General features: G+C 63.2%; 6 protein-coding genes across 9 annotated transcripts; 1 reads left to right on the top strand and 5 right to left on the bottom strand.

The window, feature by feature from the left end:
- Positions 1-173: 173 nt before the first annotated feature.
- On the bottom strand, positions 174-4,961 carry IL17RC (interleukin 17 receptor C). 3 transcript variants are annotated; one of them, XM_068154156.1, is made up of 17 exons: positions 4,599-4,959; positions 4,501-4,522; positions 4,051-4,421; positions 3,762-3,867; positions 3,649-3,693; positions 3,370-3,509; positions 3,121-3,180; positions 2,932-2,986; positions 2,662-2,846; positions 2,532-2,582; positions 2,412-2,457; positions 2,184-2,302; positions 2,038-2,106; positions 1,912-1,969; positions 1,683-1,778; positions 1,564-1,602; positions 174-1,157 (listed from the first exon to the last, which is right to left on the bottom strand). In XM_068154156.1, exons 1-17 carry the CDS (start codon positions 4,683-4,685, stop codon positions 505-507), a joined length of 2,202 nt encoding a protein of 733 aa, XP_068010257.1. In that variant the 5' UTR covers positions 4,686-4,959; the 3' UTR covers positions 174-504. The 3 variants fall into 3 exon arrangements, with proteins under 3 accessions (XP_068010257.1, XP_068010256.1, XP_068010258.1); XM_068154155.1 differs by having other exon boundaries at positions 174-1,112; positions 4,599-4,731; XM_068154157.1 differs by lacking the exon at positions 3,121-3,180 and having other exon boundaries at positions 4,599-4,961.
- A 77-nt stretch (positions 4,962-5,038) lies between these two features.
- IL17RE (interleukin 17 receptor E) lies at positions 5,039-9,789 on the bottom strand. The gene is made up of 16 exons (XM_068154159.1): positions 9,638-9,789; positions 9,540-9,555; positions 8,799-8,954; positions 8,594-8,700; positions 8,393-8,516; positions 8,173-8,312; positions 8,017-8,085; positions 7,842-7,908; positions 7,572-7,759; positions 7,353-7,400; positions 7,203-7,248; positions 6,947-7,095; positions 6,804-6,872; positions 6,673-6,724; positions 6,500-6,601; positions 5,039-6,319 (listed from the first exon to the last, which is right to left on the bottom strand). Exons 1-16 carry the CDS (start codon positions 9,725-9,727, stop codon positions 5,712-5,714), a joined length of 2,031 nt encoding a protein of 676 aa, XP_068010260.1. The 5' UTR covers positions 9,728-9,789; the 3' UTR covers positions 5,039-5,711.
- Positions 9,790-9,854: 65 nt separating this feature from the next.
- Positions 9,855-11,080, bottom strand: JAGN1 (jagunal homolog 1). Its single transcript, XM_068154169.1, has 3 exons — positions 10,991-11,080; positions 10,661-10,773; positions 9,855-10,547 (listed from the first exon to the last, which is right to left on the bottom strand). The coding sequence occupies exons 1-3, from the start codon at positions 11,024-11,026 to the stop codon at positions 10,085-10,087; spliced, it is 612 nt and encodes a 203-aa protein (XP_068010270.1). The 5' UTR covers positions 11,027-11,080; the 3' UTR covers positions 9,855-10,084.
- A 37-nt stretch (positions 11,081-11,117) lies between these two features.
- Positions 11,118-12,967, top strand: RPUSD3 (RNA pseudouridine synthase D3). Of its 2 annotated transcripts, XM_068154168.1 has the most exons (9): positions 11,118-11,199; positions 11,508-11,575; positions 11,653-11,697; positions 11,775-11,871; positions 11,957-12,064; positions 12,140-12,224; positions 12,297-12,423; positions 12,500-12,639; positions 12,721-12,967. In XM_068154168.1, the coding sequence occupies exons 1-9, from the start codon at positions 11,135-11,137 to the stop codon at positions 12,898-12,900; spliced, it is 915 nt and encodes a 304-aa protein (XP_068010269.1). In that variant the 5' UTR covers positions 11,118-11,134; the 3' UTR covers positions 12,901-12,967. The 2 variants fall into 2 exon arrangements, with proteins under 2 accessions (XP_068010269.1, XP_068010268.1); XM_068154167.1 differs by lacking the exon at positions 11,118-11,199 and having other exon boundaries at positions 11,333-11,575.
- TTLL3 (tubulin tyrosine ligase like 3) lies at positions 12,843-17,150 on the bottom strand. The gene is made up of 11 exons (XM_068154158.1): positions 16,823-17,150; positions 16,642-16,745; positions 16,181-16,510; positions 15,902-16,030; positions 15,705-15,819; positions 15,503-15,613; positions 15,114-15,282; positions 14,883-15,031; positions 14,565-14,811; positions 14,047-14,485; positions 12,843-13,965 (listed from the first exon to the last, which is right to left on the bottom strand). Exons 1-11 carry the CDS (start codon positions 16,881-16,883, stop codon positions 13,303-13,305), a joined length of 2,517 nt encoding a protein of 838 aa, XP_068010259.1. The 5' UTR covers positions 16,884-17,150; the 3' UTR covers positions 12,843-13,302.
- Positions 17,151-17,438: 288 nt separating this feature from the next.
- On the bottom strand, positions 17,439-19,789 carry ARPC4 (actin related protein 2/3 complex subunit 4). Its single transcript, XM_068154170.1, has 6 exons — positions 19,679-19,789; positions 19,371-19,489; positions 18,421-18,532; positions 18,245-18,340; positions 17,936-18,106; positions 17,439-17,647 (listed from the first exon to the last, which is right to left on the bottom strand). Exons 1-6 carry the CDS (start codon positions 19,679-19,681, stop codon positions 17,642-17,644), a joined length of 507 nt encoding a protein of 168 aa, XP_068010271.1. The 5' UTR covers positions 19,682-19,789; the 3' UTR covers positions 17,439-17,641.
- Between the last annotated feature and the right edge of the window lie 134 nt (positions 19,790-19,923).

The raw sequence follows: 19,923 nt of genomic DNA, 5'->3' as shown, positions 1-19,923 counted from the left end.
GCAACCCGACAGAAGGGACAGAACCGGAGACCCTCGCACGAAGCGGGAGCGGCAACGGCTCCCCACAATGTAGTAGCCCCGCTCCTGTCATGCCTGGACGAGGTGCGCAGCTTCTGAGCCGACTGGACTGCTCCCCACCACCCAGTGGAGGTCACCTTCTCCATCCAGCCAAACTGGTTCAGTTTCCCTTCACCTGCTTAAATTTGCCCAGTTCCCCCTTGTCCTCCCCTGAACTGGCCCAGTTCCTCTTCAGCCCAGTTTCCCCTCACCTCTCCAAACTGGTGCAGATCTCCCATTATCCCTTTTGAACTGGTCCAGTTTCTCATCCACCCTCCCATCAAACCAGTCCAGTTCCCCTTCATCGTCTCAACCAGCCTAGTACCTCTTCTGGCCCCCAAAGCCCCTTTTACCTCCCCATCACTTCTCCCCAGGCCACCCGGGTCCCCATTCTCCCTCCACACCACTGGGACTGAACTCAGGCTTGGCAAAGCCACCATCAGTGCTTTATTCCCCCAGGGCCTGCTGCAGCCCCTTGGCCACCGCTGCCACATAGGGCTCCAGCTGCCGGCTCTGCCGTTGACCCGGCCCTGCCAGTGCCCACAGGAACCTCCCTGTCTCACTGGGCAGAGCAAAGGCAGGGGCTGCCTGCAGTGACTGTGGCACCGCCGGCACCAAGGCCTCCAGCCGGACCACCACATAGCGCCCATTGCCTGATGCCAGTGCTGGCATGGCGCAGGACAGAGCTGCTGCAAACGCCTCACAGGGTGCTACAGTGAGAACATCCCTGGGGCCAGGGCCGTGCCAGGCGCTGGGGACACCTTCAGCATCCTCAGCCCCTGACATGGCCCTGGCCTCGGCATCCCAGCGGTGTGCAGCAGCCACAGCTGCTGGGGAGAGGACGAAGACAATGGTATCATCATCACGCAGCGCTCGGTGGTGCTGGACATGCAGCCAAGGCAGTGGCCCCAGTGTTGCCACTCCGCTGCCACCTCCTGGTGCTGCTGCCACCGCCAGCCCCAGCGGGTGCAGAGCTGCCATCAAGGCACACACCACCTGCTCTGCCACCGGCTCTGCAGCATGCAGCAGCAGCACCCGCCGGCCTCGCAGCGGGCCTGAGGGAGGACTTTCAGTACCTGAAACCCCACTCAGTACCCACCCTACAGGGGTAGCCACAAAGAAAAGCAAGCTGGGACCACCCACAATGATGGTTCCCATCCCCTGGCACTGTCCCCCAACCACTGCAACACTCCCCGTACCCAAGCTAAAGGACAGCCACAATGGGAACCAGGCTGGAACCACCACCAATGTGGGACCCACACCCTGCTCAGCCCCTCAATCCCCTTACCTAAAGGACAGTCATACTGAAAAGCAGGTTGGGACATCCCATAACAGAGTTCTCACCCCCTGTTCTGTCCCCCATGCCTCCACCCACCCTGTGGAGCAGCTATGGTGGGAAGCCAGCAGGAACCAGCCCTGATAAGACAGACCCCTGCTGTGTCTCTAAGGGAAGAGAATAAACATCCATTTGTCCCTCCCCAGACCCCAGGCTCATCCCACACTCACCCTCAGAGCTGTAGCCAGTCCTCAGGGACTTCAGCCAACCTGTGGGGAGAAGAGCAGAGAGAGGGGATCCTGGGGGGCAGTCCCAGGCCAGGCACAACCCTCAGATGGGCACCACTCACCTTTCACATTCTCCTTCTTCAACAGGAGCAGAAGCAGAAAGCCGGCGACCCCCAGTAACACTCCCATCCACACCAGTGCCCAGTGAGTGCGCAGGTCTGCAGGGCAGGGTTCAATATCTACTGAGGGCCCCTGGCACCCACCAAGTGTCCCCAGAACCCACTGCCTGCATGGTAGTTCTGCAGGGTGAGTGCCCTTCCTCAGTCCAACAGCGGCCCCAGGGACACTCACACTTGTGCAGGGGACAGGCCCAGAGCACGATGCTGCTGCTGTTCTCAGAGTGCCAGATCTGTGGGCATGGGGACATGTTACATACTGCTTGTCCCTACCCACTGCCCACCAGCTGCCTGCACTGACCTGCCTGCACTGCCCCTCTGCCACATCCCGCTGCAGCTCCTGCTCCAGCAGCCCAGGACGCCCCGCTCCCTGCAACAGTGGCAGAGGTGAACTGTCTGTGCCAGCAATGGCACTGCTGCAGGGACATCAGGGTCTCTTCCCCTTACCGTGCTGGTGAAGCTAGAAAGGGGTGTACAGGCACCCCATTCCAGGGCACACAGTGAAGCACTGGTGTTTCCACCATGCTCCAGCAGCAGCAGGTCATCGGAGTGGCCAGGCAGTGCTCCTGGGGATGTGTCACAGGGGTAGAGTGGGACAGAGATGGGAGGAAATGGGGCCTCAGCCACCAGCCAGACCCCAGGCTGCCCCTGCCCTCCTGTCCCAGCAGTACTCACGGTCCCGCAGGCACTGGGTCAGCTGGACCTGCCCGCCACTCCACACCTGCCCCAGACAGTGGGTTAGCAGTCCCTGGGGCTGCTATAGGGCAGCCATGAGGCAGCTGAGGGGTGTCCTACCTGTATGCAAAGATTGGGGTGTGGCTGCAGCCCTCCAAACTCCTGAGGTCCCTGTGAGCAGAAGAAATATTCCATCAGTGCCTTCTACGTTGCCCCATGAGCCATGGGCACCCTACAGAGCCCCACTCACCTGCCTGACAGCAGGCTGCTCCAGGCCAGGCAGGGCTTGGCAGGGTCCAGCAGGCACTGGCTGCCAGCAGGGCACCAGCTCAGCTGAGAGATCGCAGGGGGACAAGAGGGAACAGCTCAGTGCCTGCCCAGTGGTGTGCAGGACCAGCTGGCTGTGTGCCCATAGACGCTCCCAGGCCTCAGCATCTGCACCAGAAGAAGGGTGTCACTCCTGCAGGTCCCTCTGTGTCCTGGAACCCTGCACCTCAGCCCAGCCCCAAGGTGCTGGTACCATGAGCAAATGGGCACAGTGTGGTCCGCAGTGGGTCCTGGGTCTCTGGCCAGACCTAGGGAAGGGAGAGAGAGAAAGATTTGGGAGCATGACCCAGACAGCCTCCTCAGGATGCTGGAGGGGATCACATGATGCACAGAGCCCCTCTGCTGTGCCCTGCCACCCCTCAATGCCCAGACAGGCACCCACCTGCAGGCAGAGGCAGGGCAGCACCTCGCTGGCTGGTATGCTGTAGTTCATGGGGCTATTCTGCCACCAGCAACCAGACATGGGTCACCTCATGGCAAACCACTGGGGTCACCCTGCTCGGGGAGGCCCTCTCACAGGAGATCCTCTCCCAGCACCCTGCCTGTAACACAGACAAGGCTCCCCAGGGAGTAGGGGAAGCCAGTGGCCAGAGCTTGGCCCTGCAGGGTAACGGAAGGGGTTCATACTCACTGCGGTGACCGTGTGACCTGTCCCACTGGTGCCATGGCTCTGGTTGTGGTAGAGCCGGAGGGTGTAGCTGTGTCCTGCTGCGGTCCCCTGCACCATCACAACCACTTCCTTTGGTCCTGAGGAGACCTGCAGCCTTGGGGCTGCACCAGAGGCAGGTCAAGGCACTTGGCACCACCTGCACAGCACTGTGGCACAAGGCATCGTCTAGCTCTCTCCAGAGCATGTGCACCAAGGCGGGGGATCCTAGCACTGCCGAAGCCATGGGATGCCAGCACCTACCTTGGCACTGCGGGACGGCATTCTGTGCAATGGGCCATGAGCAGTCTGTGAGGACAGAGGGTCAGTAGGCAGAAGGAACAGAGCTACCACAGCAGAGCATGCTGGGGGCTCACCTGGCACCCGCTGCCGCTGGCTCAGCCTCCTGTGTGAGCTGGTGTATGCTATCACATGGAGCTCAGAGCCCAGAGGTGCTTCAAAGCACCGGAAGGTCACCCAGCCCTGGGCAGGAAAACCAACACCACACTGTGGTGAGGCACCAGCACTACAGGTACCCATCTCAGGCACGGAGAACAGGACTACCGTGCCACTGAGATGCACTGGTGCCAGCACTACATCCCAGGCACTACTGTGGGGACTTCCAATGCCAGGGATACCCACCCACGGCATCCTTTATCTACATACCAGGGATCGTCCAGGCAGCGCAGCAGTCAGGGTCGCCTGTACCTCCATGACCACGCAGCGGGAAGAGGTGTACGTGTGCCCGGAGAGCAGCAGCAGCCCGGTGACGTTGGGCTGATACGAGGTGATCCTACCCACCGCTGACCACTCTCCTGCTTCACCACCACCCTCCGCTCTAGGGATGCCGGATGGCACCGGGAGGTAGGGCTCGGCGGTGCCGCTGCCAGCCAGCAGTGCCAGGCGCAGGCGTGCCTCCAGGCAGGGCGAGCAGGCCGCGGGCCCGCTGCAGCGCAGCGCCGGCTCCAGCTGCAGCCGAGACACAGCCAGGCCGGGGGCGGCTCCGGGGGGCTCCATCCCGCACAGCACGTCGGTGTCTAGCAAGGAGACGGAGGGTGGCTGTGGCCGTGGGATCCCACGCCCCAGGAGGTCCCGAGCCACGGCAGTGGCACTTACCCAGGAGGCGACAGGTGAGGCCCTGGAGGGAGGCAAGGGTGAGGCCGGTGGCAGTGCCAGGGTGCCAGGCCGCCCGCGTGCCGGCGACGCCGACCTACCTGGGAGCAGGCCAGGCTGTCGTGGGGCGCCCCACGGCCAGCCGCCACCAGCACCAGCCCCAGCAGGAGCTGCCCCAGGGGCTGCATGGCGGGGCCGGGGCTGCCAGGCACCCCGGCCCCACGTCATTCACTCCCCAGGGCCCCGCTCCCCGCTCCCCAGCCCCCTCCACTGCCGCCTGCTCCCGCTTCCTGCTCCGATCCCGGACACCCGGGTCCTAGAGCGGCGCCGGTGACCGCCCCGGGGTGGGGCCTCCCGCTCCTTCTCCCGCACCGAGCCGCGGACAGGCTCGGCGCTCCGGCACCGCCGGGACGCTTCGTTCGAGCCCCAGCGGGGAACGGGGCAGTCCCATGGGAATCAGAGCAGCCCTACCGGGATCAGAGTGGCCCCGCGGCTCGGGCACAGAGCCTGCCCGTGCTCCACGGTCTGGGCACCGTGCCCAGGCTGGCCCTAACTGCAGGATGTAGTGTGGTGGCTGTGCCAGGATGGGCTGTGTCCTTTCACCCCCGCACTGCAGTGGGGCGCTGTGTAGTCCCCACCTCCCGCAGACCACCATCCGAGCCCCAGCACAGCTGACAGACAGTAGGGAAGGGTGAAATGCTGCATTTATTGCTTCCATGCCAGACAAGCTCCTGCCGGAAGCGTGGGAGCCAGGAGCTGAGCCAGCCTGTGCCCAGCACCTGTCCCTGCTGGCCTCCCATGCCCTGAGCAGGGCAGGGTGCTCCACCACTGCCTGGCTTCTTCCAGCTTTCCTCTGGCCTCTTGCCCAGTTCTGGCGTCCCTGAAGTCCTGTCTCTCCTTTGGAGCAGGTCCCTGTGTAGACATAAAGCTGCCCCTGCCCGGGACACCACCTCCACTCCCGGTCCCAGGGACTCGACCGGATTCTTGCCCCGGCATCCACAACACATCTCACGGCTAGGGTCAGCCCTGATTGGGCCTCCACAATCCCTGTTCAGGGCACCTGTGGGCACCTCACAGGAACCGCTCCTCTCACCGTGGTCAGCACGCTCTGCCGAGCATTGCACCTCCATGACAGGGCTCCTGCCCTCAGTGGAGGGCTGTACTCAGCCCCACTGGCCCCACAGCAATGCCCAGTTCAGCCTCAGTGTGGGCACTCATGTGCCAGTGGCCACCTCCGGGGGTTGGGGTGGGGGCCTTCCCTCCTTGGCCCCTGCCTCCAGCAGCTGATGCAGGAGTCCCCCGACCCTGCCTCGTCGGCAGCAGCGCAGGGCTGGGGGGCTGCCCCGCAGGGCACCCAGCAGCCCAGGTAGCTGTCGGGGCAGGCGATAGGTGGGCAGGGGTCGGAGGACCCTGGGGACATCACGGGAGCTGCAAAGCCGGCTGAAATAGGCCAGCACCCAGCCACTGCCATGGCCCACTGCACCCATCTCCCCATGCAGGCAGGCCATGGCTGCCCCAAAAACATCATGGGCATCCCCAGGGATCCTGCTGACCACCCCAACCTGCCACTGGTGGAAGAGCCGAGCGCTGCCCTGGCTCCAGAGGAGAAGGACAGTGCCACGCTGGCGGCCCACATGGCCCCGCTGGGCGTAAAGCCAGGGCAGGGCACCCACTTGCCCCACACTGCCTGCTTCCCATAGGTCAAGGCGCACATCACAGCCCAGCCCTGCCCGCAGCTGCTCAGCCAGGGTGCACACCAGCCCCAGGTGCTCCTCCGAGTCCGGTGAGTACAGCAACAGCACAGGGCGCCCACCCAGGGCACCTGCAGGACAGAGGGAACAGTGGTGACAGCGCTGCTCCAAATGCCACTGGCATCCCCTGGGGACACTCCTGCAAGCCCTAGGGGCATCTGCCATACTGCCCCAGGACTTTCTGCAACCTGGAAGCCAGCCCCCCAGCCCCATAGCCACTGTGGACAGTGCCTCCCCAGTCCTACTCTCACCATCAGCCGGCCTCCAGGTGCTACGGCAGTTGAGAAGCAGCACAAGCATCAGCAGCCCCACTGCTACTGCCATCCCCAGCAGTCCAAAGTGCCTGCGGGAGACTGGGAGAGGGGTAGTGAATGGGGGGGGGAGTCTGCCCACCCCTGCCACACCCCCAAGGACCCCCACTCACCATCGGGACAGAGCAGCTGTTTCCGAGCAAAGCGCACATCCGAGCGCCACACCTGGGGAGAGGGCTGTGTGAGGGGGGGCCAGGTTAGGGTCTCCCCCATCGTGTGGATGGCAGTGTAGGGGTCAGCTTACCAGCACACAGCTGCCCAGGACCTGTACTGGCAGCAGCAATGCCAGCTCCCCTGGTGCAGAGCCTTCTGCCTGCAAAGCGCAATGGCAGGGTCAGTATAGGTCAGCACCCACTGTGTACCCTCCCCCAGCCCCACGCTGCTCACCCCTGTGACAGTGTAGAAGGGTGCTTCAGGCTGGCACTGCCCACCCTGGTGCTGGCATAGGGCTGCACTGAAGGCTGCAGGGACGCTGGAGGTGAGGCGCAGGTGTAGCTGCAGCCCCCGGACGCTCACTGAGACATTCCAGGCAGTCTCTGCGACCATCAGAGAGAGGAAGGTGTGGGATATGCAGGATGCCCAAGAGGGTGAGGGGTGCTAGGGACCCCAATGCCCAGGGGTGCCCCCTGCTCACGGGGCTCACCTGTCCGGTGGGGACACTCCACGTGGCTACTGTTCCCGAAGGAGAACTGGGGGGAACAAGGATCAGCAGAGGGGCTGGGTGAGCCACCGTGGCCTGCCAATGCCCCCTGGTCCCTTGCTGCGTGGGGCCTGCCTGCCCACAGGAGCTTACCCGAAAGCAAAGCTGCGGGTGCACATCCACCTCATCCAACGTGTATGCCTGGAACCAGCAGGGGGCATGTGACCACCTCCAGCCTGCATAGCCCATAGGGGTCCCCTGCTGCCCTCAGGGGACCCTGCCCTGTGGTCTGGTGGGTGCTCCAGTCAGATGCATGGTCCCACACCCCTCCAGGCTGGTGCCCCATGGCACCTCAAGACTGGGACCCTTCACCTGCTCCTCCTCACTGGCTGTGGAGTTGGGGATGTCATGGCAAGTTGAGACTTCAGCTGCCATCTCTCTCCAGCACAGGGTGGCCTGGGGGTGCAGGGGGCAGCTGGTGCTCAGCACCATTGCCATCTGGTCCTTGCTGCTGGTACTGTAGTCATGGAAGCGTACTGACGACCACAGCTCGGGGCCATCTGCAGAGCATAGCACCAGTGGGCTGAGTGGGACAGCTGAGGGGAGCCCTGGGACCTGACTCTCATTCACACAGGCACTCACAGGCAGCTGGCTGGTCACGGAAGGGGCATCGCTTGCTGCGTGGGCTGTCATGGTGTGGGTAGGAGGCCTGGGGTAGCAGAGTAGGGCAGTCAAGGCAGGATGTGCCCGCCCTCCCTGCAGGGGCAGAGATGGGCACAGAGAAGGGCCCAAACAGCTGCAGGGGTGGGTGACACACCTCAATGCACAAGCAGGGCACTAGGAACTCGTATCGCAGTGAGACATGGTGGCCCCCAGGCACGAGCACCTGTGGGCAAAGAGGCAGCTTCAGCTGGCAGGGAACACAGTCCCCAACCTGGGATGGGGGTGGCAGAGGCAGGGCCAGAGCTGTTACCTGTTGGTGAAAGGGCTGGGGCAGCTCCTCACACTCCAGAGCCAGCTGGTGGCACAGCCGCACCATCACAGCAGGGCCTTCAGGCACCCACACCTTGATGGTATGCAACTCGGGGACCCAAGTGTGGGTGAAGGCTGGCCCTATGGAGCAGGTGTGGGGCAGTCAGCTGGTGCTACCGTTCCCCTGGAACATCCCCCCCCCGGGTCCCTCCCAGCCTCACCGGGCAGCTCAGCAGCAACCAGGTGGCTGCGACTGATGGCCAAGCCTCTGTCAGGGATGGTGTGGAGTGAGACAAGGACCTGCTGCCCACTTTCGGCCGGGAAGCAGTCGAACTGCACCTGCCACTGTGGGGAGCAGAGGGTCATCAGGATGGGACGCCCACGGCTCCAGTGTCCAGCCCCGCGCTACACCCAGAACTCACTGGCTTGCTGTCTGGCGCCTGGTGCCGCCGCCACACCTGCAGCCAGCTGGCCCGGTTGGAGCCCAGCTCCAGGAAGTTGAGCTGCAGCCCACGGACACCGCCGAGCTCTGCGAGAAACCAGCGTGGAGTGCTGACACGAGTGGGAGGACGCGACTCCCCCACCCACACAGCCGGAGGTGCCGGGTCCCGCTGCCCCTGCCCGTACCTGCGGCGGGGAGGGCCAGGCGCACCCGCACACAAGGCTGGCAGGGTTGCGCGGGCAGGCACAGCCGCGCCCGGCTCAGCGACAGAGCGGGAGGCGGCAGCGGGGGCCCGGGCCGAGCCGGGCGGTGGCAGCGAGTGCGGCTCAGTGTCCTGTCGGCTGGAGCGGAGAGAGAAAAGAGGGGTGGCCGTGCGCCGGAGGTCCCGCAGACCACCGTGGGAGTCCTTGAACGGGGAAGCCCCAGGGACCGGGAGCCCTAGGAACCCTCGGAAGGAGAAGCCCCTTGGGACTGGGAGTTCTGTACACCGGGAGTCCCAGGTACAGGGAGCCCTTGGGAGGAGAGACTCCCTGGAAGGGACCGAGAGTCTCTGGCAGGAGGAGCTCGCTGCAGGGACAGAACCTCTTCAGAAGGAGACTAGGAGTCCCCAGAAGCGGGGAGCTCTGCACGCTGGGAGCCTCCTACACCGGCAGTCCTGGGGACCGCGACTAGCTGGCAAGGGCAAGCCCTTCACACCATAAGCCCGGGCGGGGACAGCCCCAGGGACCAGGACTCTTCGCAAGGGGAGAGTCCCGAGAAGGGTTAACCCCAAGAGCCTCAAAGATCGGGAACCCCTTCAGGTTCCGGTATCCGGAGGGAGGGCAAGCCCCGCCATCCCGCTGCCGCACCCTGCAAAACTGTGCAAGCCAGAGACAGGAGCCCCGGGCTCGCAGTCCTGCTCCGATCGCGGTCCCGCCGCTACTCACCGGTGGCCCGGCACTCCTGCAAGCAAAGTAAACGAGGGTGAGCGCGGCGTCACCCGCCCCCCGCCCGGTCCCTGCCGCCCCTCCCCACCGGTGCTCACGAAGTTGGCGGAGACCCGAAAGCGGGTGACGGCCGTCCCGGTCCCGAGCAGAAGCAGCAGCACAGCGCCGAGCACCACCGGGCGCCTCATGGCCGAGTCACCGTCGCGCCCCGCCACGCCCCGGGCCGGCCCCGCCGCATTCCTCCGCTGGCACGCGTGGCCCCACGGGCCCCCTCCCCCCGGCGGGCGGCGCTTCCTGCGGCGCGGACACGCGTGGTAGCGCGGAATAAACTTTATTTCCACAGACGCAGAGAAGGGGGCACCGCACTCCGAGGACCCTCCCCATCCCTGGGTTTTCTTCCCTGCATGCGAGCCTGGAGCCGTGACATGGCTTAGACACCCCCGCTGGTCCCCGCCGATCCCCCCACCTGCCGGAGCTGCAACATAGCCACCCTACTGGCCTCAGCTGTGGCGCTCCTGCAGTCACAGAGACCACCCGTCCCTCTCTCATTTCTTCTTCTTCTCCTGTGTACTGGTGAACCAGGAGTCCAGCAGCTTCTTGCTGTAGTAGAGCTGCCAGCCATGCACCTGGGCAGCCACCACCACCACCAGATACATGACAGAGACGGCTGAGAAGCCAAAGATGAAGCGGTAAGCTTTGCCGTGACGGTAGAGCTGCTGTGCCATGGGGAACATCTCCATGGCCCCGTAGATGAGGGGAGCCATGGAGAAGAGACCAGTGCTAATCATGGAGAGCACCAGGTAGCTGATGTTGTTGCGGGGGAAAGAGAGAAGGCCCAGGAGGGAAGGCAGGATGCTGAGCAGGTAGGGGTATTCCCACTGGTAGGGCATGGCCACCTGGTCGTGGGGCAGCAGCTTGAGGTGCCCCACGCACATCTGGGCCAGCAGCAGCAGCCAGATGCACACGTGGGTATAGATCAGCTTCTTTATCTCCGACTTGAGGGTCACACTGGGGAGAGAGCGCAGAGCCGTCAGTACTTCCAAGGAGGGACGTGGCCCCGCTCCCCCCTCCCCAGAGTCCCAGGGGGGGCTGCCAGGTCCTCGCAGTGGCGGGACACCCACCTCATTTGGTAGTGCGAGGCCACCCGCTCTCGGTGCTGGAAATCGCTGCCATCTGTGCCGGTGGCGCGGGGACCCCCGCGGGAGGCCATCGTGCTATCCTGGGAAGGCGCGGCCTGAGGAGTGAGAGCGGTCCTCTGGAACCTCCTCCGGGGCAGCACCGGCCCCGCAGCTGAGGGCTATAATTGTCCTCCCGGGCCTCCCTCCCACACTGACAGCCCCAGGACCCCTTTACCCTCGCCCTGCCTCCACCCGACACCCCCGGGCCAGCCCCCGGGCGCCCCCACAGCTGACACCCCCGGGAACCCGCCGATCCGGCGCAGGGTACCCAACCTGCCAGCGGGGCGCTCTGTCCCCACTTCCGCCCATCTATGGCCGCGGTCGCCGGCTGTGATTGCCCGAGCGGCCGCTCTGCACGCCCGGAGGCTCGGCTCTATGGCCTCGGCGGGGCGCTCCTCGCGCAGGTGCAGTGCTGCCATGGCGTCCGGGCGCGCGGCTGCGCGCGTGGTGGCGCGCGGGGCACACGGAGCGCGCGGCACCAGGTCGTGGAGGAGTACGCGGGCTCGGGGCACATGGCTGGGGGCAGAGCGGTTATGGGGGGGAACACGCGTGGGGTTCATGTGCGTGAGGACGGAGGGGCTGGGCGAGTGCGGGGCGTGCGAGGGCAAGCGTGGGGGTGCGCAGATCAGTGCACAGTGACTGTGAGTACAGGGGCACGCGTGGGAAGGCAGGTCGGTGGGTGTGGGGTCGGATATACGGACACGCATTGGGCTATGGGGACACAGGGTCGGTGGCTCGGGAGGAACCCGCTGCCGGGAGAGGGCTGCCCCACGCACTGCATCCCTTGCAGGTGGGGGCGGCCGCTGAGTTCCGAGGAGGTGCTGAAGTTGCTGGAGGCCTCCGTGGTGCACCGGGAAGGTACCGGGGGAGGCAGAGGCACTGGGGAGGGCGGACAGCAGGGAGGGCCACATCCTAATCAGGCGTCCTCTCACCAGGAGCCCTGCTGGCGCTGAACAAGCCCCCCGGTCTGCCCATCCTGGGTGAGTGTGGAATGAGGCTGGGGTGATCTGTCTTGGGGAAGTGGGGTTTAGTGGGTGCTGACCCCACCTCTCCCCAGGCTCTCCCGGGGAGCTAAGCCTGTCGGTGCTACTGCCATCACTCAGCCGACGCCTGGGCCTCACTGCTGAGCTCCACCTGGTGAAGGCCCCCACCAGGTATGGTTGGGATGTCCTGGGGAAGAGGAATCAAAGGGTACCAGGCCCCCAGCTCCCCAGGACTCAGAGCTGTTGTGTCCTGCAGGGAGTGTTCTGGCCTCACCCTCCTATCCAGCTGCCACCGCGCTACTGAGCAGCTCCAGCGGTTCTTCACTGATGCCCGAAGGAGAGGACAGTACCCTGCCACGTACCAGTGAGTCCCTGGGACCCCACCATAGCAGCTTGGGGGGTGCATCGCCTATACCCTCATCACCCCCTCTCCCCACAGCGCTGTCACTGTGGGAGTACCAGCAGAGGCAGAGGGTGAGATCCGCACCGGGCTGCGCTGGCAGCAGCAAGGTGACGCTGGCACGGTAAGTGGGGGCTGGGGTGCTGGGGGGTGCAGAAAGGTGAACTAGGGGAAGCTGAGGGCAGTGCTGCTGCAGGTGGTGCCAGTGCCAGTCCCAGGGCTTCGCAGCCTGGCCAGGAAGGAAGTGAAGAGCACCCTGACACGCTACCGTGTGCTGGGTGCTGCAGGGGGCTGTGCCCTCCTCCAGCTGCAGCCCAAGACAGGTGAGTGCCCTCCCTGATACCTCCTCACCCTCTTCCCCTCACCGGCACAATCCCACTCCCCAACCCTTCTCTCTAGCCTTCCCAGGGCAGCTCCTGGTGCACCTGACACTGCTGCTTTGCCCTGCCCTGGGTGACCACCAATACTCATCCCGTGTGGGCAGGGTGCTGGGGGTGCCCTTCCTCCTGCCACCTGAGGCCACCCCCGCCCGCACACAGGTACGTGGTGAGGGTCTGGATGTTGGGTGGGGCTCAGCATGGCCCCTGTGCACCCTACTGAAATTTCCCCTTCTATTACAGGTGCTGGATGAGGAGCTGCTGGGCCGGCTGGGGCTCTCCCCACAGCAGCTCCATCATCTCCCAGTGCACCTTCACCTGCAGCAGCTGATGCTGCCCCAGGGCCCACTCTGTGCCCCACCACCACCCCACTTCCTGCACACCCTGCACTGCCTAGGGCTGCCTGGCTATAAGGAGCCTTAGCACCCATAGGAGGACCCACCAACCCACTCCCCTCTGCCATGCCATTAAATCCCCACCTGCCACAGGAGTGGCTTAGTGCCAGTTTCTTTTCTTGGCATGCATTCTCCCTGTCTCCTTGGTATTGCTGGAACCACCAACCACTCAAGTAGAGGTGGTGCTATTGCCTCCATGCCTGACCTGGTTCCCCGTGCTGGGCTGTGGTGGTGTCACCACTGCTATGGCTCTGTGCCAGGTGCAAGCACTGGCAGGCAGGAGCAGAGGCATCTTTTCCTGCCCACTCTCTGCCCCCAGAAGAGGAACTACTACAGTGGCCTCAATTCCTGCCCACAGCCACATCCTGTGTGCAGCCCCCACTGTGCTCACAACCCTCCCACACACAGAGAGACAGAGCCAGGCTCCCTGTCACAGATGTGTTTTGCAGCCCCACTGGTGGGTGCCCCTGCCCAACGGTGGGGGCCGGCTGGGGTGATGGGTAGCTGGATGTCTCCATTTTAGCCCAGCTGACACAGGATGATGTCCCCTGCTGTCTTCTATATATGCCTGGGAGCTGCCCTGTTTCCTTCCCACAATGGGGCTCAGCTGCCCTGGGATCCAGGTGCTGAGTGCCAGCCTAGGTAGGCACAGCACCCTGGCAGGAGAGGATGACAGAGCTGGCCTGTGGGGCTTCTGGTGGCTTTTGGGGGTGGTGGAACAGGCACCCTGGGCAGGGGACAGACAGGAAGCTCGGGCAGAGGTGTCTGGAGGAGTGCTTAGCTGCTGCAGCACCCTGTGGCTCTCAGCACAGCAGCCCAGGTGCTGCAGTGGTGCTGGGGTGGCAGAGCTGGGGAGGCAGTGGCAGTTACGTCGTCCCAGAAGAGCTGTTTTCTCCTGCGTTGGTCCTGGCTGGGGGCCATGGATAGCTCTGCCTGAGCGGCTGGAGTGCACAGGGGGCAGGAGGATAGTGGGGACAGCAGTGGGGAGCTTGGCCTGGGATTGGTGCTGAGCCGGCTGGTGCTTCTTCAGAGAGCGGCCTTCTACCATCAGCTTCAGCCCCGTGGACAGGGCCATGGGCGTGGGCACAGCTGCCTATGGGGAAATATGGATTCAGTGGGGGCTCAGGGTGCCTAGCTGATGCTTGCCTTGCAACTCCAGCCCCCCACAGCCCACCTCCTTGTAGATCAGGTCGAAGGCACCGGTAGAGCAGGCAGGGTCGTTTTTGTGGTCGATAACCACGCGCAGTGTGTCCCGCTGGACTCTGGCACACAGCCGGCTGGTCACCGCTGAGGAGGGGGCCATGGTGGGGCTGGTATTTATCTCCAGCAGCCAGGGCTGGCAATCCTCCCCAAAGAGAAAGTCGGCCCCATAAAGCTCAAAGCTGCTCTTGCGGGACCCCACCAGGTGCTGGGCGCTGCGCAGGGCACCCACCACTGCCGCCTTCATGCCAGGCACCATCACCTCATGCCAGGCACCTGCTCGCCCTGCCTGTGCCAGGTATGACTGGAACTGGTGGCAGGACCAGATCAGGTCAGGGGGGAGCTGTGGGTGCTGCTGGCCCTGTGCCGCTCTGAACTGCTTCTGGATGGAGACGTTGCAGAGGTGCCCAGAACTGAGTCAGGGAGAGCAGGGCCAGATCAGTGGAGTGCCAGGGCGCTGGGGTGGGGGATGCTGGGCTGGGGGACACTCACGGTTCCAGGCAGCGCAGGGAGAAGGGCCGGGAGCAGAAGCGCAGGTAGCTCTCTCGGTAGAACCAGACGGTCAGTGGGTTCCAGTCAGTCACCAGGAACCACTGCCGAACGTCAAACTTGGTGCCGAAGATGAGCAGCGGCCGCTCCAGGTACTTCTGCACCACCCACTTGCTCGCCTGTGCCAAAGGTGCTGTGTGGCACCCGGCCAGCCGCAGCACCTCCTCCAGGTGGTCTGTGCAGACTATACCTGGGGGACACAGTGATGATGGGACCCCTTCTTAGCAAGGAACCTGCACCCCCACTGTCCCCCAACCTTACCCCTGCCACGGGATTTGGCCCCAGGCTTGAGGATCCAGACATTGTGGTCACCCTCCATGCCAAGCTGAGGCAGCTGCTCTGCCAGGCACTGCAGCAGGGTCCGGCACTGCTCTTTCTGTGCCCTGCTCGGTGCCAGCCCAGCGCCATCACTGCAGGGAGATACGGGGAGGGGTGCTCAGCACTGGCCCTGCTGTGGTGTCTCCATCCTGCTCCATCCTGCTTGGCACTCACTGTACCACACGGTAGTAGTCTTGGATGAAGTGGTCCCAGTTGGTGCCCATCATGCGGGGGAATGTGAGGTCTCCATCAATGTCCTGGTGCCTCAGGATGGCCAGGTGCTGCCCACAGATCTGTAGGGCCACCTCCACCAGGTGGGGCAGCAGGGAGGACACTGGCCCTGCTGTGGGAGTCATAGAGTAATGAATTTGACTCATGGGCACTTGCTTTGCCACCTTTGGGGCCACAGAAGAGCCTCCCTGTGGGATGGGTGGCAGAGTACCTATAAGGAGGCTGGTGGGTAGGAGCTGGGGGTCCATAGCCACAGCTCCAATCAGACATCCTTGAGCTCCCCATCACCTCTCTCCCCCCTCCCAGCCCCAAGCTCAGCTCCACACCCTCACCTAGCTGCTTGCTGGATTTTGGGCACTGCTGCTCTGGCCCTGCCAGTGTGTCCCCAGGCCTCTGCAGTGCCATTTTGAGCAGGCTGCGAGCTGCTGTTAAGCGGAAATCCTCTGCAAAGGAGAAGGCATCATCCCTGCCTGCTCCCAAGCAGGACACAGAGGAGTACTTGGAGCATGGTGGGGTTGCCAACCCCAAGCTCACCGATGAAGGCTTGCTGCTCATCCACATCCCCCAGCCGGTAGCACCGAGGGAAGAAGGAGTCAGGGTCAGCTTGAGCAAACCAGGGCAGGTTTCGCAGGTTTCGGCACAGCCCATCCTGTTTAGAAAAAGGTGGCAGACCCTGCTGGACCCCTGCAAGCCATTGTTTTCCCTCCCAGCCAGGGTCTCCAGGGTCCCACCTTGGTGGCAAAAGCGTCTACTCGGGTGTAGTGGTTCACCACCTGGTCCTGCTGCAACAGCTGCCAGTTGATAGTACTGCAGTGGTTGGTCCAGATGAAGTATGGCACCTGGTCCTGCACCAGGCGAGACTGGAAGGGAGAGGGGGGGAAGGTGCTGAGGTATGGACGCCCTACATCCTAAGCTCACCCCCTGACCCAGGCTGTTCCCTGCAACTGGGAGTCTTGGGTGAAGGGTGCTGGGGTCTGTGACAGGGTTGACATCTGGCCTTTTCAGCTAACCATGAGGTCATGGTTGCCATCAAGGTCCTCAATACATTGCTCTTGCTCCTCTTCTTCCTCCTGAGGTGGCCATGGGGTGCACAAGGTCTCTGTAGTCCCCGGAGACTGCTGTTCCCCACAGCACGCTGATTCTGGATGCAGGTCTGACACTGACTCCCACTGCTTAGCACCATCACCTACTTCCTCCTTCTGCAGTTGCTTCTTCTGTATGCCACGCTGCTGCTGGGGCTGGCTGCTTGCCCTGTGGAGCTTCCTCTCCACCCAGCCCCGGGCCCACAGTAGTCTGCGGATAACAGGGTAGGGGCCCTGCACAGTGAAGATCTTCTTCTCCTAGGGAAGGACCCAAGAGCTCAGCCTGACCTGCACCTGGTCCCTTCAGCTCAACTCTCACCCTTGAACCATAAATACAATAAATGGAGGTGCCATGGCTTATTGGGAGTGTGTGAAATTGGGCCCCTCACCTTGATGGCCCTCCTCACATGCAGTTTGGCTCTCCTGAGTTGCTCAGAGTCAAGCAAGGGATGGTGGTCACCATGGTGGCCAGTGGTGGCAGCTGCTGCCTGCCCTACAAGAACAACCTCAGCTGAGATTGCTGGCCCCATGTCCCCATAGTGGGCAGGGAGGGGTGAGGTGCCTGCCTACCTGCCTGCCTCTGCCTGAGTGAGCCCGGGGGCCCTGGCACAGTGTTCACCAACCGCTCCATGCCAGTGCTCTGTGTGCCCTCTGCTGTGTCCCTGTTCCCAGCACAGCAGGCTGAGGGGCAGTCTGGGAGCAAAAGTAGCTGCAGAGGTGCTCTGCCACTCCAGGTGCCAGAGGCCCTGTCTCCTCACCCCACTGGAAACTGAGATGTAGGAGACAGCCTCCAAAGCCTGGCACCACTGTGAAAGCAGAGCTCCTGGCCTGGCCACCACGCTGGCTCCACTGTCCTTAAGTGAGGACAGGCACCAGAGCCCCAGTGCCAGGCACGCAGTACCCCTTGCCGACAACACCCCCAGCCAAACCCCACAGCCTCCCACCCCCACACACTCTCTCGTGACCCAGAGACACCCCCGAACCTCTTTGGTACCCACCAACCCCCTTTCAAGCCCTTCTAACCCCCTCCCTGCTGCCGGGCTTGCCCGCACCGCCGGGGCCATCCCCCGCTGTTTGCGGTTGCCATGCCGCCCTCCCCCGCCCCGCCCCCTCCCGGCAGGCCCCGCCCACCCCGTGTGCCGCAGGCGCCGCCGCTGCGGCGGGAGGGAGGAGGCAGAGACAGCGGTTACAGCAAACGAGACCGTTTAAAAAACGAGACGAGACAGCAGCAGCAGCGACCGGGGCCGCTCTGCCACAAGCGGAGGCTGCTCCCGGCCCGGCGCTGGGCAGTGAGGCCTGGCCTGGCCTCCTGGCCGCGGAGGGAGCAAGCACAGGCACGGTGCCCGGCGGGCACAAGCGTCAGGGAGCCACGGGGTCCTGCACCACGGCCTAAAACTGGAAAGTGAGAGGAGAAGACACATAGCTATCAGTTCCTGCCACTCATGAAGATCCATAGCTTAGCTTTTCCCATCACCTCACCTCGTCACTGGGCAGCCTGAAAGGGCTGCATCTCGCATGACTGCTGCTCACCCCTGAAGGCATTCTCCCCACCCACATCCTCAAGGGGTACCTTGAGTGGACCACCACCATCCCTACAGATAGCACAGGGGAGTTCTGGCCACAAAGGCCCTACACCCTGCTCCTGAAATAAGGGACCCCTCTCCTCTCAGTTTAAAGCCTCACATTCTTGAGGAATTCCTCTGCCACAATGCGGGCCCTGGCATTGACAGAGAGCTTCATCTCACTGATCTCCTTATCAATCTCCTCCATGAAGTGGATGACAAAGTCCACCAGCTTGTGTTTGTACATCTGCTCCGTGTGGAAATTTGTGATCAAGAAGCTGATGTCGTAACCCTGGGGAAGAAAGAATTGCCTTGAGGATGAGCATTCGCAGCATCAGATACATGATCCTGCATCCCAGTTCTGCACTGGAGACCCTTCCATTGCCAAAAACAGATTCTGAAGCTGCTCTGCCCCTCTCCACCACCTCACCTCCACAGGCTTCCTGCGCAGGATGAAGAAGTTCTCAGCCCTCATCATCATGAAGCGCATGAATTTGTGGCATAAAATCTTCTCGATCTCGTCAGCCTGGAGAGAGGAAAGGGAAGTGAGATTTCCCCTGCACCAGGCATGAGCTGCCAGCTCACTGCCCACACCACTGACCTTACCTGCTTCACTGCAATGCTGACACGCACGGAGTTAATGGAGCCCTCAATGAGGACCTTCTCCTTCTCATTCCTGCTGATGATCACTGGCTGCAACAGCAGCTCTTTGCTGCTCCTGTGAGCAGAGAAAGGGCAGGGCTGACTCAGAGGAAAGCATCTACCAGCTAGAAAACAGGATAGGGAGTGCACAAGCAGAGAGCTACTGAGATCACAGTGATGTAGGTTTTGCTTCATGCAGCCACAGGACGTTCTTTGCCTCCTGGAGCTGTCCATCCCCAAGGCAGATCATAGAATATTTTGGGTTGAAAGGGATCTTTAAAGGTCATCTAGTCCAACCCCCCTGCAGTGAGCAGGGATGTATATGACTACATCAGGGTGCTCAGAGCCCACTCCAACCTGACCTTGAATGTTTCCAGGGATGGGGCATCTACCACCTCTCTAGGCAACCCGTGCCAGTGTTTCACTGCCTTCAGTACAAAAAAATGTATTCTTTCTACCTGGTCTGAATCTCTCCTCTTTTATTTTTAAACCATCACCCCTTGTCCTGTTGCAGCAGGCCCCCCTAAAAAGTCTGTCCCCATCTTTCTGACAGGCCCTCTTTAAGTACTGTAAAGCTGCTCCTGGGTATTCTCAGAAGCTTCTCTTCTCCAGGTTGAACCAACCCAACTCTCTCAACCTGTCCTCACAGAAAAATATTCTTCACAGGACAGCCACCCTGACTCCCCAGTGAGATTCCTCTGCTCCCTGTAGCTCCTCGTCTTCCGGCCGACACCAGCTCTGTGACTAAGGCAGCAGCCGGTGGGTGTGGAGGCCTGACGGGCTGCACCCGTGCTGCCTAGAGAACCGTCAGGGACCGTCAATAGCGGCAGGAATCAGCCAAGGTACCCCCAAGAGCCGGCAGCCCGGACAGAGCAGGGCCTCACTGAGTGTCCGTCGACCCCCAACTCCCGTACCTGACTTCCACCTCAGGTTTGTTGTGCCGCTCCACCACCTGCGAGGAGAAGTTCTCCAGGCACAGCGCAGCCTGCAGCGTGGCGCGCACCGCGTTCAGGTACGGGCGCAGCGTGGCGGTCTGCAGGGACACGGCGGCATCAGCCCCTGGATCGGGACCAGCCCCCACCCCCCGCCCTGCCCCTCGATCCACAGCCCCAGGCTCCGCTCATCCCGCCACCGCCGCGGTCCCCAGATCCTTCGCACCCAAGCCCTTCATCCTCATCCGCTGCCTCCCCGACCCGACCCTGCCCGGTGCCCCCCACCCTACCATGGTGGCGGCTGTGGTCCAGTCCCGGTAGGCGGAAGTGGCCGGTCCCCTCTTCCAGGATGCGCGGAAACTCCCACTGCGGTGAAAGGGGGGACCGCGGGAGACTCCCGCCCGCGTTCAGAGCCCGGACAGCGGCGGAGCGGCCTCGCCGGGCCACAGGGAGGAAACACGGTAGCGTCGAGGAGCGGCTGCGTTGGCAGCGGCCCGCGGCGGCGGGATTCTGCACGGCCACCCCCCCGCGCCCT

This window comes from Melanerpes formicivorus, unplaced genomic scaffold (assembly GCF_026170545.1).
Source record: "Melanerpes formicivorus ecotype bairdi unplaced genomic scaffold, bMelFor1.0.p_v2 SCAF_28, whole genome shotgun sequence".
NCBI classification, from domain to species: Eukaryota; Metazoa; Chordata; class Aves; order Piciformes; family Picidae; genus Melanerpes; species Melanerpes formicivorus.
The sequence above is the reverse complement of the archived record's forward strand: the minus strand, read 5'-3'. Positions and strand labels throughout refer to the sequence as shown.